The sequence below is a fragment of the Canis lupus genome, chromosome 13 (genome assembly GCF_011100685.1).
Source record: "Canis lupus familiaris isolate Mischka breed German Shepherd chromosome 13, alternate assembly UU_Cfam_GSD_1.0, whole genome shotgun sequence".
In the NCBI taxonomy this organism is placed as follows: Eukaryota; Metazoa; Chordata; class Mammalia; order Carnivora; family Canidae; genus Canis; species Canis lupus.
In genome coordinates, this window is record NC_049234.1 from 62,589,849 (window position 1) to 62,607,047 (window position 17,199).

Consider the following 17,199-nt stretch of genomic DNA (forward strand, 5'->3'; position numbering starts at 1 on the left):
TCACTGAAACCTACTTGTGGTGATTATATTTTCCAAATCTAAAATAGTCTGGCTCACAGAATGACAAAAGTATGGGAAACTGGGACAGTCCATCAGGCCACTGTATTAGCTTCCTATTGCTGCTGTAACAAATCGCCACAAGCTTGGCGATCTAAAACAATGCATACTTATTATCCTATAGTTCTGGAGGCCGGAAGTCTGAGGTAGGTCACATGGGTCTAAAATCAAGGTGTCAGCAGGGTTGCATTTGTTCAAGAAGCTCTAGGAATAATCTATTTCCTTGACTTTTCCAACCTCCCGAGGCCATCTGTATTCCCTGGCTCACGGGTCCCTTCTTTCATCTTCAAAGCCAGAAACATCAGACCAAGTTCTTTCCTATGCCACTCTCTCTCTAGTTTTGTCTTTTTGTCTCCTTCTTCCATTTATAAAGACAGACCCAGAAAATCCAGGATAATTTCCCTATTTAAAGGCCAACTGATTAGCAACTTTAATTCCAATCTGCAAACTTAACTCCTCTTGGCCATGTAACATAACATATTCAGGAGTGCCAGGAATTCAGATGCAGACATCTCTGGGAGGACCATTATCCCACCTACCACAGCTGCCAGTCCCCATGCAGTATGCTGGGAAGCCCTCATCCCATGGCATTATTACAAGTGTGCTCCCCAGCATCCACACTCCTTTTTATTTGATTGCACCCCAGTTTTCTCTCAGGGTAACCATCCTACCTTCCATTCTCAGTCCCTATAAGTCAAGAGTGAAATATCTTAATCCAAGCCAATCAGAGCACTATATCCCCTGACCATAGTAAATGTTTCAAGGATAAGCTCATGACTCAAGTCAAGTAGCCAATAAAAGCCCCACCAGGAACTTTTGCTGGAGTTGTCAAAAAGCAAGTGCTCTGTCCAGTGGGATGAAAGGTAGAATGGAGGCGTAGAGATGCTGGCAATAGTCTTGGCCACGACCTGAAGGGCCACTAATCATATTTTGATAAAGAAATAAAGCCAAAAAAAAAAAAAAAAGAAATAAAGCCAACGCAGGAAAATGAGGAAAAAAAAAAAGTCAGGGGAGGAGAGGGAGGGATTTCTAACATTGTCTGAGCCCTCAGTTCAGCTATACCTGCCTTTGATTACCTGATCAATTTGTTTTCCTTAACCACTGTCAACTGGGTTCCTGTTATTTGCATCCAAAAGAGTCATGATTAATACAGTATCTTTCTCTCAATGAAATGGAAAGAGGGATCCCTGGGTGGCGCAGCGGTTTGGCGCCTGCCTTTGGTCCTGGAGACCCGGCATCGAATCCCACGTTGGGCTCCCGGTGCATGGAGCCTGCTTCTCCCTCTGCCTGTGTCTCTGCCTCTGTGTGTGTGTGTGTGTGTGTGTGTGTGTGTGTGTGTGTGTGACTATCATAAATAAAAAATTTAAAAAAAAGAAATGGAAAGGACTTTCATTAAACAAGGTGAAAAATAAGAAAGAATTCCATCCAGTATACATGAAATATAGTTGGCATGGAGTCTGTATGGAATAATTGTTTTACACTGTTCATTCCTTTCCCAACTCCCCCTTCTACTATCATATTCCAATGAATTAAGCAATACTATATTGAGATATCAACATTAAGATAATACATGAAAATAGCATTCTCAAAGAGCTGTCACATGGTGAACTGAGTGGCTGGAGAGTTTACAAGTCCTTGACACAGTCAATTAAGGTTCCTGGAAACTCATGGTGTAGGCAGACCTACCAAAAATGTACAGATTAGAATGGGGTGGCTCTCACTGAGTAAAAGTGTTTTTTTTTAAAAAGCACAAGACTAAAAAAAAAAAAAAGAAATTAAAAAAAAGCACAAGACTAGAATATATTTCTACTAATATTATCCTAGTTTGCCTCCCATAGGCCAGCACTTTATGAATATTTTACAATTCTATGAAGTAAGTAGTAGTAGTATGCCTATGTCTATATAGAAGAGATGCTTTGAGAGGTTAAAGTCATCAGCTAGAAAGTAGCAAACCACAGAGTAAACAGTCTATGCCCCTGACCATTTGATGGAAAAAAGGCAATGAATATTAACAGGTCCTCTACTGGATATGCTGGTTATGTTTTATTTATTTATTTTTATTTTTTATTTTTTGATTTTTTTTTTTTTTTGCTGGTTATGTTTTAGATTAAGGAATGGACTTTATATATAAAAAAGAGATTTTTACATATAAAAGAAAGAATTCAAACTCATGAATAATGATTTCAATCATTCCTTTTAATTTGTGTGTCTCTACACATATAAAAATATAAATACTAAATATGAAGAAAAATTGTAGAAAATGTAATTTAACATCTAAGATCCCAGTATTTGAAGATTCATATATATAATCCCATCTTACTTCCTACCAATTTCCTAAATGTTATTTTTGTTCTATCAGTCACTTCATAAGCATGATAGACTGTTTCATGCTGCTCACAATTCATTCTAAATTCCATAAAGATTCATCATGCTGAATATGTGGCAATCATTTTTATAAACAAGAGCCTGACATTACCACAAAATCTTCTAAGGATTTACAGTTAGCAAGATCACATAAACATATTTGGAAAATTAGGATGGATAAATTACATGTGGGAACAGAGATTCCTAAACTAGGACACTTCCCATGCTTTACTATCCATTCTAAAGAATAATATAACTCTCAAATTCTATGAGGTGGATGAATCTTCTCATAGTACTCATAAAATTTACAAAATGTTTTCATCATTGGTCATACCTTTGAGTACTCGGTAATTAGAAAAACAATTAATTCTCTGCATCTTTCAAAGACCACATAATCAAATATTTAAAAATTATATTCAGATTTAAGAAGAGCAGAGCCAAAACTAATTTAAAACTGAAGTTTTTAAAAATTAACACCTCCCTATAGCACTAGTAAAAGTTCAGATCATACAAACTGCTTCAAAAGCCATCTGTTGAAACATATCATATTAATTTGGTTTTATGCAGCAATCAGCTTCTAGGGCTCTCTTCTAAAGTGGTCATTTGAAAAGTGGGCAGCTATCTATGCAATATTCATTATCATGAGAAAATAGGTATCATTAGGGAAATAAGTACATAAATTATGGTTTATCAGGATAATGAGATTAAAATTATGTTTATAAGGATTTTGTAATGATATGGGAAGTTATACTAAAATAGCAAACAAAAACATGTAATCTACACAATCTGTGTACTGAAAGATGACTAAGAATATGCTAAATTATAACAACAGTTTGATATTTAAGATGATTGTCAAAAAATCTGAGGAATACAGAAAAACTCTAAAGAAGACAATTATAACGGGCAATGTAAAATATCTATATTCAGAAAAAAACTAATTAAAAAGAAAAATTCAACAATTTCTAATAATAGAAGTAGCACAGCTTAGGAGTAACAGCTGATCTCTATTGGAGCAACACTAAAGAGAAGGTTCCCAAAATTCTGACAGTAGAGTTCCATCTAAGTCATCACTGTCAATATATCCAGTCCAAGTAGCATAACCAAATCCTTCATATTGAAACCACTCATGATTTTACCAGGCAATTTGGAATCGTCCCTAATGGTTTTCCAAGGTAATCTGGATTGGCTATCCACAAGCAAAGAATGCTTAGAGATGATCATCCTGGAAGCAGAAACGACCATGGGAATTTCTTAACATTTCTGAGCAATATTATGGTTATTTGGTACAGTGGCAAGAAAAAACAGTCAACGTATGGGGAAGAAATATTTCAGCTAAACAGCAATAACAATTTGCTGGTAGTAGATTAACATCCTACACTAAATAACATCCTCATCTATAAAGCTTAAAGCATTGAATATTACCCATTATCATGTTCAGTGGAGGGGTGGAAGCTAAATCAGTAAAGTCAACTGCATAATCTCTAGGTACAAGAAAGAACAATGGCCATAGAGGTACCTAAAATTCCAAATTTTATAAAGAATCCCTTTAAACCCCTTTAAATCACACTTTTCAGTCTTGCTGCTGGGTTGGTAGATTTTAAGCTCAGGTTATCTTATTTCCCCTAATGATCTCAAGTAGAAATCAGTGCAAACTTAGTGGCCATTCCAAACCTGCACATAATTCAGTTCAAGTTGCCAAATCTCACAGAACAGAAACAGAAAAGTCTAAGAAACCAAGAAATCAAGGTCCCTGAGCTTTGTGGAGTGAAAAGAAAGTTACAAGGAGTCTTGGTAACACTGAGTAATTAATTGTATAGTCATTGACACCATCCTCCTTTTCGTGGGGACTGATTAAACCTAGAGAGAGGCACAGAACAAGAGCATTTAAGAAAATTCCAAACACAGGTGCGTTCCAGTAGAGTACCCTGCTTACTAGATTTATGCACTGAATAACAAATATTTGAAGACCCACAAGGTACCAAGCCCAATTTTATATACTGGGTATACAGCAATTATCAAGACAAAGGGTTTGCTCTCATGAGGTCTACACCTGTAGAAATGCTAGTATAAGCAATTCACTAGGTGAAGTGACTTACACTAAACTTTGAAAACCAAATAAATCCCTGCAAACGATGAAAAAAAAATATTTCTCAGTCAACTGGATATTTAAGAGGACAAGATTAGCAACTTTATTTTGTTAAGAAATGAAATGGAATGTAATTTGAGACTTGGAAACAGAAATAGGGCAAAGAAAGATAGACATGCCCTGATTCCAAGAGAGGGGGTGAACGAGGGAACTCAGCAAAGCCTCACAATGATTTTTCCTCTAATGATACTCCGGCAATATCAAAGTGGTAGCTTATGAAACAAAGGGCTTAGAGAATTCTTTTGCAGATTCCCCGATTTCTACAGAACTATGATCATTTCCTAAGCCACAAGTGTCACAGAGCAGGAGTCCTTACCCAATCAGGCCAGCCAGCCAGCCGCCCACAATTACCCTAGGCATCCTACCAAGGCCATACTCTGAGTCAGAATGAAACCACTCCCTGATATGCCCCAGAAGTATGTTAACAACCTCATGAAACACACTTCCACATATATACACAATGCGTGCACACGCATACATGTACTATATGTATATATGTGTGTATGTGTGCACGTGTATGAGTGCATATATGTGTGGGTGTAAATAGGTGGGTAGATAAGTAGTTCCTCTTTGGCTGACAAAGGAGCAGAGAAGTAGGTCAGAGTTCAAAACCTATTTACCCATTTTCTCTAGGGTGAATCATACTTTCCCACATACCAAGAGAGCATTTTTTTTTTACTGGGTAGAGAGAGAAAGAAGCAATGGCCTGTTAACATACTATGTAGGTGATACCCCTATACGTATTCTTAACCTGCCCTCACCACATCTGCCTTCTCTCTACCTGAACAGAAGCCTTCCTGCTCTAGAGGACTGAAGCATATTAGAAGTATTTTTTTTATTGTTTTCTTAAGCACATATTGTGTGCCTATATTTATAATAAAGAAACACTTAAAAACTGGCAAAATTAACCCCATCCCGTCAGAAGTCAAGAGGGTGGTTAGCTATCATGCGGGGATAGTACTAAGAAGGTGGCACGATTGCCAGTAATGTTGTATTGATCCAGATGCTAGTTATACAAGAGTGTTCCCTTCGTGAAGAATCAGTAAGGTGTACATTCATATGCACCAGCCTGCACGAATACTATATCTCAAAAGAAATTATTTCTCTAAATTGAGCTTCCTAATAATTTGCGACTTGTCATTAATTTATCTCTTCCTGAGACCTTAAGTTATGCAGAAATTATTTAGGACCATGGACTTTTCTCTAGCCAATTTGGACACCAATAAAAATAATTAACTCTACAAGCCTTATTAATCTTTTGTAATTGTACTATTGATCAAATAGCACCTCCAAGCAGCTACATAAAACCACTTTTAAATTAATTATTGGAAAAAATTTCCTTAACTATTTGTAGGCGAGAGCATTTTAACCTTCAGGTTGGCAACCCCTTGGTATGTGGATACAAGGGAAAGAAATCTCACTACTATAAGCAGATCTTTCAAAAAAATGTTTAAATCCCTTTTAAGGGCTATATAAATGATTATAACCCAAAGCCAAATGATAACTACACTTTTACTATCACAAGACTCATGAGTCAAACCTATTTTTATCTTTAGCTCTTCTCTTCACTCAATGTGAAAATGGTAAATAAAAATCACAGTAATAAAAGAGAGAAACCCCATAAAGCAAGAGGAACTTGGGATCAAGAAAATGTCCAGCAACACAACCTACAAGTCCCCTGAGCTCCCTTCTTCCACAAGGCTACTCATTTTCCTCCTGCCAAATTTATACACCCCTGCATCACTTCCTTCCCTGTAGAAACCTGTGACTAAAGTAATTGATATTCACATGAGGACTGGACCAAAGTCTAACTCAAGACCTCTTACAGGAGAACATGCTGATTCTATCCGAAAATTTAATCAAAGCCTATATTGTATTCCTTTGATAGAATGAGTAATCTTCTTTTTTTTCTTTTTTTAAGTAGGCTCCGCACCAAGTGTGGCTCAGGGAGGGCTCGAACTCATAACCCAGAGATGGAGACCTGAGCAGAGATCAAGATTTGGATGCTTAACGGAAAAAGCCCCCCAACCGCCCCATTCTAGCCTTCTAATGTATATATTGAAAAGTTGGGATGTTTAAGTAATCAAATGTTTGAGCAATAAAAAAGAAAGATAGCTTTTTTTTTTTCTGCTTGTTTGAGGATTTCTTTTAAATCCTTGTTTTAAAAAGATATATATTCATGGCTGAATGTTATCAGCTGCAAATAACGAATGTCTCTTCACAGACACTATACACTTCATGCAGTTCTCAGTCACTGTCCTCCCCTTTGCCTTACTCTCACTATGGAGGTCTAGACTTGAGGAAGAGTGCCAACAAAGCCAAACAATGTACAGGAAGGAAGCATTCTGACATATTCTGAGACAGCTATATATGGACATCCCTGGGCCCCAATCTTGGGGTCCCTCCATTAGTTTAGAAGAATGGAATCCTCCCAGATCCCCACTATGGGCTCTAGCAGGTAGCTGTGGAACCTCAAGCTCCTTTTTCTCCAAATCTGAAATATGCACAATGGTGTGTCTGCATCATGTGTGCTTCTGAGAGTGAGATGACGCACAAAGCAACGAATACAATGCCCAATGCACAGCACACGGGCAATGATGGGTAACTACGTTTGCAGTGATCAAAAGATTTTTCATCTCCAAGATGACTTTATAAGATCACTTGACAAATACAGAATTTATGGGGACTAATACTCTGCCAAAAACGAAAATTTATCTTTCAGAGTAATCCAAGTTAAATGTGTATAAAAACACTTTGAATGAAGCCTGGCTCCTGGCCTGATGACTTTCAGTCTCTGAATTCAGAACAAATACATCACTATAAACAGCTTCTAAAAAAGATTATATGGACTTTGGAGTGACCTGTTACAAGTCACTTATACTCTCTGAGCCTCAGTCTTCTCACCCATAAAATGGGAATAATTCCCACATCCTCAGGTAATACTGAAGTTTGAGACGTTATTTGCAAAATGCCTAGCAGTACCTTGCACCTTAGTTGATAATTATTGTGAAGCAGATGGAATAAGAGAAGTCACCAGAGGGCTTATACAGAGCTCGAAAAATTCTAAGAGAAAAATTTTCATCTCCTTTTGTTTTATCCTTCTTTGTAGCATTCTTACACTTTGTCTTCTGTTCTAATCAGAGGTGCTCCTCCTAATGCTACACAAATTGGTTTGATTTGACTTATCTCCATGCCTTCTTCCAACCTCTACGTCATCGTCCAAATACCTACCAGGGGCTTGTCCAGAGACAGTAAAAAAAAAAAAAAAAAAAAAAAAAAAAATTGATGCATGACAAGTCCAATGGCAGAATTTTTATACCACTTTAATGCAGCCTGAGGAAAGTAGTGCTCTCCTCCAGAAAGAGGAAGAATAGAAATGCTCCTGGACTACAAATGATTGTTTATTTAACCACCAAACGGGAGAAATGTCAGAGACAATATTTTGATCAGCTTATTTCGTTCTCTACTTTCTACCGAGATAAGAACGACATCTGAGAACAAGGCTTACCTATTTGCACCATTTCTTCATTACCAGCCTGCAAAGAAGGGGGGAAAGTAAAAAGAAACAGTTACTGGGTTTCATCTTATCACCTTGTCCGTTTTATTTCTACCATTAATGCCTTTCAGGAGCTAAGTCAGGAGATGCTGGAGACTGGGATTGGTGCCTAGAGGCTGCACCTCCCTCCCTCGGTGTGTTGGTTCTTGTGGCAAGAGAATGAAGCAATTCAATAACAGTTTGGAACCGGGAGTTGTTTGCTCGTTTTGATTTTAGTACTTATGCAGCTTGCAAAGTAAACACGGACATTCGATATTCTTCTCTTTAAAACTCAGCTAGACTGGGTGAGGATCAGCAAAGACAGTCTCTGAGTGTATATGCGTGAAAAGAAACCCAAATGGGGGGCGCGGGGGGGGGGGGGCGGGGGGGGCTGATCCATCAGATACGAGGTGAAGCATCAACCAGTCTTGCACTTTTTCCACCTATGGCCGGACCAGGCAGGCCAGGGAAGCTGCAAAAACTCCCGGAGCAATCCTGCAATTCTGAGCCCCAAGTCCCACGGCCCTCCGCGAGCATCGGGCCTCACCTGGAGCCTCCGAGGGTGGGGGCTGGGCCGCGGGGCCACCGCGCAGCGCCCGACCCAGCTCGGGAGGAGGAGGAGGAGCTGCGCGGAGGGGGAGGGGAGCAGGGCGCGGGCAGCCAGCCTGAGCCCAGGAAAACGCGGGGCAGGAAACGTCCCAGCCCCCGCCCCAACTGTCAAACCCCGGCCTCGCCGCGGTCCTCCCGGGACACGTGTCTGCTGGGGCGCTCCCGGGCCGGCCCGGGGACTTCCTGAAACCCCCGCCTCCGGCTGCCGGAGACGCCGTGAGTCAGGGGAGGAGGGGAGGAGGGGGGAGGGGGAGGGGAGCCCCGCGCGCCCCGGGGCGCAGCGCTCGGAGCTGCATTGGGGCGCCCAGACCGCGCTCGCGGAGGGGAGGCCCCGACGGTCCCGCGAGGATGCGGGTTGGCTGCGGTTTGTCCCCAGGAATCGCTGCGAGTGCAGAGGCGGGGAGGGGGGGGGACCCTAGGTGTGACGGGCCTGGGCTCCCAGGGTGGGAGTCACGACCCGCGCCCAACGCTCAAGCCCCCCCCGCCCCCAGGGAGCCCCGCACGCCGCACCCAGCCCTCCGCCGCCGCTCCTGCAGGCGCAAGATAGCAGGGAAGGGTGGGAGGGGGAGGGGAGGGGGAGAGGGGAGGAGGAGAGAGGGGAGGAACTTTTTCGGGAAAAGGTTGGGTTTGAGTTTTGTATTGTTATTATTTTCCACTTACTTGTCCATCAGCTGAAGTCCTAACCTCTACCAGAGCGGCTGCTATCAACCAGAGTGACAGGAGAACCATCACGAGTCGAGGTCACTTTTCAACCACTGGGCAAAGCAGATGCCCAGAGCAGACTCCCCCCCCCTCTCCTCCCCCCCTCCCCAAAAAAGAAAAAAAAAATAAGTTTCCTTAAAAAAAAAGAAGAAGGAAGGAAGAAAAAGAATAATAAAAAAAATCTGCAAAAGGGGGAAAAAATGCAGAGTCAAAGGGGCAAAAAGAGTGGTCTTCTGTGATCTGCCTCAGTGGAAATGCAATCTGAGCCCCGAGACCGGCCCGGCCCGTCCGCTCGGCAGCTCTTCCCGCGTCACCTCCTCACCCCGTCCTCCCCTGCCCCGTGCGGAGCGCGAAGGTGCTGCGGGCCGGCTCGGGCTGCGCCGGGAGAGGGGGAGGGACGGGGGCTTCCGACTATCTCTGCGCCCGGCGGCTTTTCCGGGGCTTTTCGAGCACCCCCGGTTCCCAAGGTCGGCGCGGAGAATGCTTGGGTGCCCTGGAGCACAGCAGGGGCAAGTGTGGGCGAGAGAGACGAGCGAGCGGGAGCGGGAGAAAGAGGCAGCGAGAGGGCGACTCCGCCGCTCGCTCGGAGGTGGGGGCGGGAGGAGCCGAGGGGGGGAGGAGGAGGAGGAGGAGGAGGAGGCTGGCGGGGGCGGTGGGAGGAGTGGGGAGCTGCGGCTCCTGTTGCTCCGTGCGGCGGGCTGGGGCTGCCCGCGACCCGCCGGGCGCTAATAAGGCGGCCGGAGCCCCCCGGGCGGCCCCTCCCGCCGCGGCGCCCACGTCACGCGGGGCTGGGGCAGGGGCTGGGGCAGGAGCGGGGGCTGGGGCAGGAGCGGGGGCTGGGGCAGGGGCTGCGGCAGGAGTTGGGGCTGGGGCAGGAGCTGGGGCAGGGGCTGGGGCAGGGGCTGGGGCAGGAGCTGGGGCAGGAACTGGGGCAGGGGCTGGGGCAGGAGCTGGGTCAGGGGCTGGGGCAGGAGCTGGGGCAGGGGCTGGGGCAGGAGCTGGGGCAGGGGCTGGGGCAGGAGTTGGGGCAGGGGCTGGGGCAGGAGCTGGGGCAGGGGCTGGGGCAGGAGCTGGGGCAGGGGCTGCGGCAGGAGTTGGGGCTGGGGCAGGGGCTGGAGCTGGGGCTGGGGGCAGGGGCAGGGACTGGGGCAGGAGCTGGGGCTGGGGGCTGGGGCAGGAGCTGGGGCTGGGCTGGGGCAGGAGCTGGGGCTGGGGCAGGGACTGGGGCAGGGGCAGGGACTGGGGCAGGAGCTGGGGATGGGGCAGGAGCTGGGGCTGGGGGCTGGGGCAGGAGCTGGGGCAGGAGCTGGGGATGGGGCAGGAGCTGGGGCTGGGGCAGGAGCTGGGGCTGGGGCAGGAGCTGAGGCAGGAGCTGGGGCTGGGGCCCGCGCCCCCCGCGCCCTCCGGGCTGGCGGGGCTGGCCGGGGCGGGCGGACGGCGAGGACTGGGAGGCGCGGGCAGGCGCGGGGACGGTCCCGCGGGCGGCGGGCTCCGGGCAGGGTCGCGGTTGCAAGCGCTTGGGCGGGGGCCTGTGCGGGAGGGAGGGGGTCGTGCCCCGGGCCCGGGGCCGCGTCCACCCCCGCGAGATGGGCCCGGGGAGGGGCGGCCCAGGGAAGCGGCGGTCGGTGCGGGCGGGACGGGTGGGGAGTTCATCCTGGGAAGGGGGAGGGCCAAGGGCAGCCCCGGGCGTCAGGAACCCACCCCCTGCCACCTCGGGTGCCCCCCAGCCCGGGAAAGGGCCCCCCGGAGAGCCCAGCGACCTCGGGCCTCACCCGCGCGCTCAGCCGCCCCCAGACGCCCACCCGCCCCGCTCCGGTTCTTGCTTACGTTCGCCCGGTTCCTCCTACTTTCGAAAGATGCCGCGTCCCTTCCTCGACTCGCCCGGACGCTTCGGTTCATCCCTCGATGCACGGGCCCCAGCGTCCCTCCTCCCACCGAGGTCGGGCTGTCGGTGACCTGTGCCCGGCGGGGAGGACGCAGGACCCCAGCCTGGGCTCCGGGGCCCTGAGGATGCGGAGACACGTTGCGGGCATCCGAGCCCGCGCTCACTCCCCGAGGTGGACCCCTGCGGGCACTTGGCAGGGAGCCGAGGGCTGCAAGAGAAAGTCTTTCCACTCCTGTGACCAGTCTCAGATCCTCGCTCCAGAACAGACCTGGAGAGGAGGGTGCTGAGGCACAGCTTTAGGTACAATCCTCAAACCTTCAACTGGAAAGAGTTACCTAAAATAAAACGTGTAGAAGCTAATGTTTATTTTGCTAAGGGATTCTTCAGGAGGCCATAGCTCCCTTTCTTTCTTTTGAAAATGGTGCAGAGTTTGGAGGTTTCTTACGCTTGGCTTCGTTATTTAAGGGTCACATCCTAAACACGGCAAGATTCTGCGTTCACTGATACGCTGACCGCTGAGTCTCCTAAAATCATGTATATGGGACACTTAACATTTACAAATGAGAAACCAGATAACTAAATAGCCAGATGACTTAAATACCCCAAATGGGGTATTAAGTTAATTACTTTTGGGGGTGGAATTGTAATTAGACCGCAGCACTGAAGTACCCTAAGTTACTTTTTCCCCTCAGTTAAAGCCTCCAGCATGTTTGTAACCTGTCATTGACTTACTATCCAGGAGTGATTTGCTGAATGTTATACCTAGTTCTCTTATTCATTAAAAAAAAATAAATAATCTTCATGTTCTATAAATATAAAGTATGTCAATTTTCACTGACAAGTAAAAGAATACTAGAGTACAAGTCAGAAAACCTAGGTTCTAGGCCCAGGTTGGTCTGTTTGACCTTGATAAGTCACCAAACTATTTTGGTTCCCCCATGAGGTATTTCAGCTTTAAAAATTCTCCTATTTTAAGAAATTCAAATACTGTAGTTAGCCATGGCATTACAGTAGTCCTTTTTATGTTAAATTTTATGAAGTTCAGACATTTGTCATTACAGTAACCCCTGGTACAACAAGCAATTCATGGGACTTTCATGAAAACAGTGGCTTCTGACATTTTTGGCCATGACCACAGAGAGAAACGTATTTTACATTGTGACCCAGTAAAAATTTCACGATTCAGTACATGCTACATGCAACAACTCTGATATTTTCTATCCTATTTGTTTCCTGGGTTTCCCTCCAATACTGGTCAGGATCCACTTCATTGCTTTCACAAACCAGTAACTCATGACCCTCGTTCTGACAAACACTGACTTGAGAGCTTATAATTAGCTCTATATTTCTTGGATTCTAAATGATTGCGTTCAGATTAATAAGGTTCTCCCAATATACTCTAAGACAAGGTTTCGCAAAGTATGTCCTGGAATGCTAAATGCCTTATACATGCGCGCGTGCACACACACACAAGAATTTTCAGTCAACTAAAGTCTGTGAAGTACTCAGATCAACAACACAAAATGGATTTCTTTATTTCAGAACTTCACAGGGAGTTTGACATCCTAAGCACACCGAGTCTTCAAGAGGGAGGTATAGTGCGCTGCGGTCCTCATACTGACTTGACCACAGAATGCTTTTTTCTTAGGCTTTATCTTCCGAAGAACACATTACTTGGGGAAATGCCATTACAAAGACCAATTATTAAAGTAAAATGAACCCTGAGTCAGATAGGTAGGATTCACATGCAGATTCAGCTTTAGTTTCTCAATCTAAAATTAGTTTAACAATACTGCTTATGCAACATGTTCATGAAAATGAACAGAACCTTGAATGTAAGTTGTTTAGCACATGGTCCAGAACATAATAAGGGCCTAACTGAAGACTTTTTTTTTTTTTTTTTACTTGAAGCTATATGGCATATGTACAGATGGCTCAATTGGAATGAAATATGGCAAGTTCTAAGAAAAGTAGGAAAATATAAAGAGCTAAAATGTGGTGAACTTTGAATTTTACAAGAGATAATGTAGGGAGTCAAAAGCAAACCAGTCATTAAGTTCCTTTCACACACTGACCCCTCCAGGCCTGCCTGGCAATAAATCACTTCCCTGATTTCCCAGGTGTCTTTGCCTCCAGCTAGCTAATGCTGTTCCCACACTCAAGTCCATGCACTAGCACATACTGGTCTTTTGGTCCGTAACACCCTTCTTCTTCCTGTCTACAAGGCAAAGGACACCTTCTTACACCCCATTGTGCTCCACAAAAATACTAAACCAATGCCAGTAGTACGTTTTCTTCCAAAATATGTTTGAGGTAGAGAAACAATTTCAAAAGTAGCATCGTATTATGTAGTCTTCCTAATTGTGAAATCATTCCCTTTAAGACTTAAATTTCTTGAAATCAGTTGATGTATGAACATTTTAATCTGTCCTCATATTGGCAACAGTTAACTAAGCAGGAGTGTGTGTGTGTGTGTGTGTGTGTGTGTGTGTGTGTGTGTTTTCCAGTTGAGGTTGTCTGGTCAATGTTGTATATCTTGTTATAATATGACAATATTTTGATACACAATGTGTATTGTGTTTTAAACATAAATTTTTGGCATTTTTTACAGCAAAAAAATTCATTTATAATTTGCGTTTTGCCTTTCTCACACTTTTTTTTGGGGGGGGGAGGGTAAGATTTGTTTTTAGAGCAGTGTAGGGTTCACAGCAGAACTGAGGAAGAGATGGAAATTTCTCAAATGCCCCCTACCCCTGCACAAGCAGAACTTCTGCTTTGATTAGCACCTTCCAAAGTGTAACAAAAGAGTGATACGTTAGAATTGATGAAACTGCACTGACACATCATAACCACCCAAAGTCCACAGCTTATATATGGTTCACTCTTGTTTTTGTATATTCTATGGATTTGGACAAATGTATAATGACTGTATATCCATCATAATATCATACAAAGCATTTTCACTGCCCTAAAAATCCTCTATGCTCCACCTATTCATCCTTCCCCATCCCCTAGCCCCTGACAATCATTGATCTTTTTTACTATCTCCATAGTTTTGCCTTTTCCAGAATGTCATATAGTTGGGATCATGCAGTGTGTAGCCTTTTCAGATTGTCTTCTTTCACTTAGTAATATGCATTTAAGTTTCCTCCATGTCTTTTTATGGCTTGATTGTTCATTTCTTTTTAATTTTCAGTAATATTCCATTGCCTGGATATACCCCAGGTTATGCATTCAGCTACTGAAGGACATCTTGGTTGCTGCCAAGATTGGTAGTTATGAATAAAACTGCTAGAAACATGGTTTCAAATGTATGGGTTTTGGTGTGGATATAAGCTTTCAACTCCTTTGGGTAAATTCTAAGGATCATGATTGCTGGATCATACGGTAAGGGTATGCTTAATTTTAAAAGAAACTGCCAAACCATCTTCCAAAGTGGCTGTACCACTTTGCATTCCCACCAGTGAGGAATATTTGAGAGTTCTTGTTGTCCCACATACTTGTCAACATTTGGTGGTGTCAGTTTTCCAGATTTGGACCATTCTAATAGGTATATATTGGTATCTCATTGTTGTTTTAATTTGCATTTCCCTGAAGCCATGTGAGGTAGAGCATTTTTTTCATATGCTTATTTGCCATCTATATATCTTCTTTGCTAAAGTGTCTGCTAAGGTCTTTGGCCCATTTTTTAATTGGGTTGTTTATTTTCCTATTGTTGAGTTTTACTTCTTTGTGTATTTTAGAGAATAGTTCTTTATCTTTATTTGCAAAAGATCTTTTGCAAATATTTTCTCCCAGTCCCTGGCTTGTCTTCTTATTCTCTTGACCTTGACTTTCACAGAGTATGAGTTTTTAATTTTAATTGTTTTCCCACACTTTTAATATATCTATGACTTCCTGTCAATATTAATTAGATAGATTATCATTTTTATTTCTTTCCCATGGTCAAATAAATCTGAGAAATCCTCTACTCACCTTTGTTCAAAATATAAGTACAAAACTGTATTGCATCATAATTAACCAGATTTATATCCGCCCCCTCCTCTACATTGCAAGTTCCTTCGGGGAATTGACCTCCGCTTTATTCACTTTCAACTACAGGTATCTAGCCCAATTTCCATCCCATGGAAGTTACAGAGTACTACTTCCTGGGCATGCCCATGGAAAATCATGTCATTTTTCCTGGTGATGAGCTTTATTCCAGGCCCTGGAATTGTTGGCATCTAGAACCAACACAGAGAAACAGGAGAGTAAGTATGTGGAACTTACCATTATAAGAATGTGAGAGCTGGGCCTATTGGCTATCTTCTCCACTTCTTCAATCCCTATAGCCTCAAAGAATATGCTACAAGATGTATTTTCTCATTGCAAAATGAGGAAACGGGGCTGATAGCATCATATATGGAATCAGTTTGCTGCTCCTTAAGGATAAAAATCTTCCTCTCACATAGCACCTTCCTCTATTTATGTAATACTGATTTTTCATTTGTGGATCAGAGAATCGAGCATACTGTGTATACATTACTGTTATTATTTTTAACCAAGATGTTAGGTTGGTTAGGAGTTAAGATGCTAACCTTTCATATCCATAGCATAGAGCCTAGCACATAGTAGACAATGAGACAATATTTGTTCAATGAATGAGGAAGAAAATATTTCCTGTCTCTACTTAGCAGAGTGAAATGAATATTTTTTCCCTCCTATTATCAGTGAATAAGCTATTTCCAACCTGACCTTTTTACAGGAGTTTTTGGAAGTCCCATCGAAAGACAAAAATTAAACAGGAAAATTTCTGAATGAATACAAGAATCAAGAAATTAGAAATGGAAAAGCCCTACTAGGTCATCAAGTTCATTCTTTGGTTCGTGGTTGAAGCAGTATTGTTCCCACAGTCTTTTTCTCCAGAGGAAAACCATTATCTTACATGGATAAACTTGAATATCCAGAAGTTTTATATTTAATCATTTGCTTTTGGAAGAATAATTCCACCATGGGACAAAACTTAAGGAAAAATTATTCCTCATGTTCCTTGATTTTCCTCCTTTTTCTTGACCTGGGATTGATTATTCATTGTACCCCTATCTTCGATTAGCAACATAAATAGCCTTATTTCTTTCCTTAATAAAGTTTGATTTAACAATTGATATATTTAACTGTTTATAACTAACATAAACAGCTATTGCTGTCTACCTTCCATTACTTTTATAATCTTTCTATTTTCTTCAAGTTTTTGAAATATTTTTTGCTTGGAAGAAGCAAAGAAGCTTAGAAGATCAGAGTCTTCTTGGGGTTTAAACAGAAATAAGAGAATAATTAAAATTTAAAATTCTTCCAAATGTTACTTGATATGGCACAACTCAATAGTTATAGCTAGTCTATTAGCACTGAGAATTATCATCAGATGACTTTGCATTTATGCCATAATTTCCCTCTTGATAATTCAAGGAACTCTACTATAGTGGAACTCAGAATAAAACAGATGAATATTTAGAACTATTGAATGGAATCAGTATACTTTCTTGGAGAGCTTCAAAATCCGAAATGTGGCACAGTGCTTTTCAGAGTTGACTATGCAATAAATATATGATAAATTTAGTTAAATAGCTAACCAATTCCTACAAATTATACCAACTCTTATATTTTGAAATGCCACCAAATTGTTAACTTCAAAGCTGTGTGTTGTTTTCTGCAATTCTCAACTCAGTGATACATAACATTTGGGAGGTACTTCACAGTACAAAAAAATCTATGAATTAATTACCACTTTAAAAAAATAGAGTAGTTTTACCATTTTCAGTGGAATTCAACAGAATGTATTGAGGAAGAGAGAGATCTAGCAAATTAGCACTCACAGCTCGAAAATTGAGTTCTCTTATAGGAGAACATAAGTTGCTTTCAAGC

The 17,199-nt window shown here is 43.1% G+C and overlaps 1 protein-coding gene and 1 long non-coding RNA gene across 3 annotated transcripts in view; one reads left to right on the forward strand and one right to left on the reverse strand.

The window, feature by feature from the left end:
- The window catches only part of ADAMTS3 (ADAM metallopeptidase with thrombospondin type 1 motif 3), a 261,316-nt gene extending 251,789 nt beyond the window's left edge, over positions 1-9,527 (reverse strand). The window contains exons 1-2 of one of the 2 annotated variants that reach the window (XM_038556298.1): positions 9,372-9,527; positions 8,076-8,103 (exon numbers count right to left, since the gene is read on the reverse strand). In XM_038556298.1, coding sequence (XP_038412226.1) covers positions 8,076-8,103; positions 9,372-9,440 — 97 coding nt within the window. In that variant the 5' untranslated portion in view covers positions 9,441-9,527. The remainder of the gene's footprint in view (positions 1-8,075; positions 8,104-9,371) is intronic. The other variant, XM_038556297.1, reaches the window with a different exon arrangement.
- LOC102152779 lies at positions 8,725-16,442 on the forward strand. Its single transcript, XR_005369087.1, has 3 exons — positions 8,725-8,927; positions 15,400-15,548; positions 16,043-16,442. It is a non-coding gene; the product is annotated as an uncharacterized LOC102152779 (long non-coding RNA).
- The last annotated feature ends 757 nt before the right edge of the window (positions 16,443-17,199 follow it).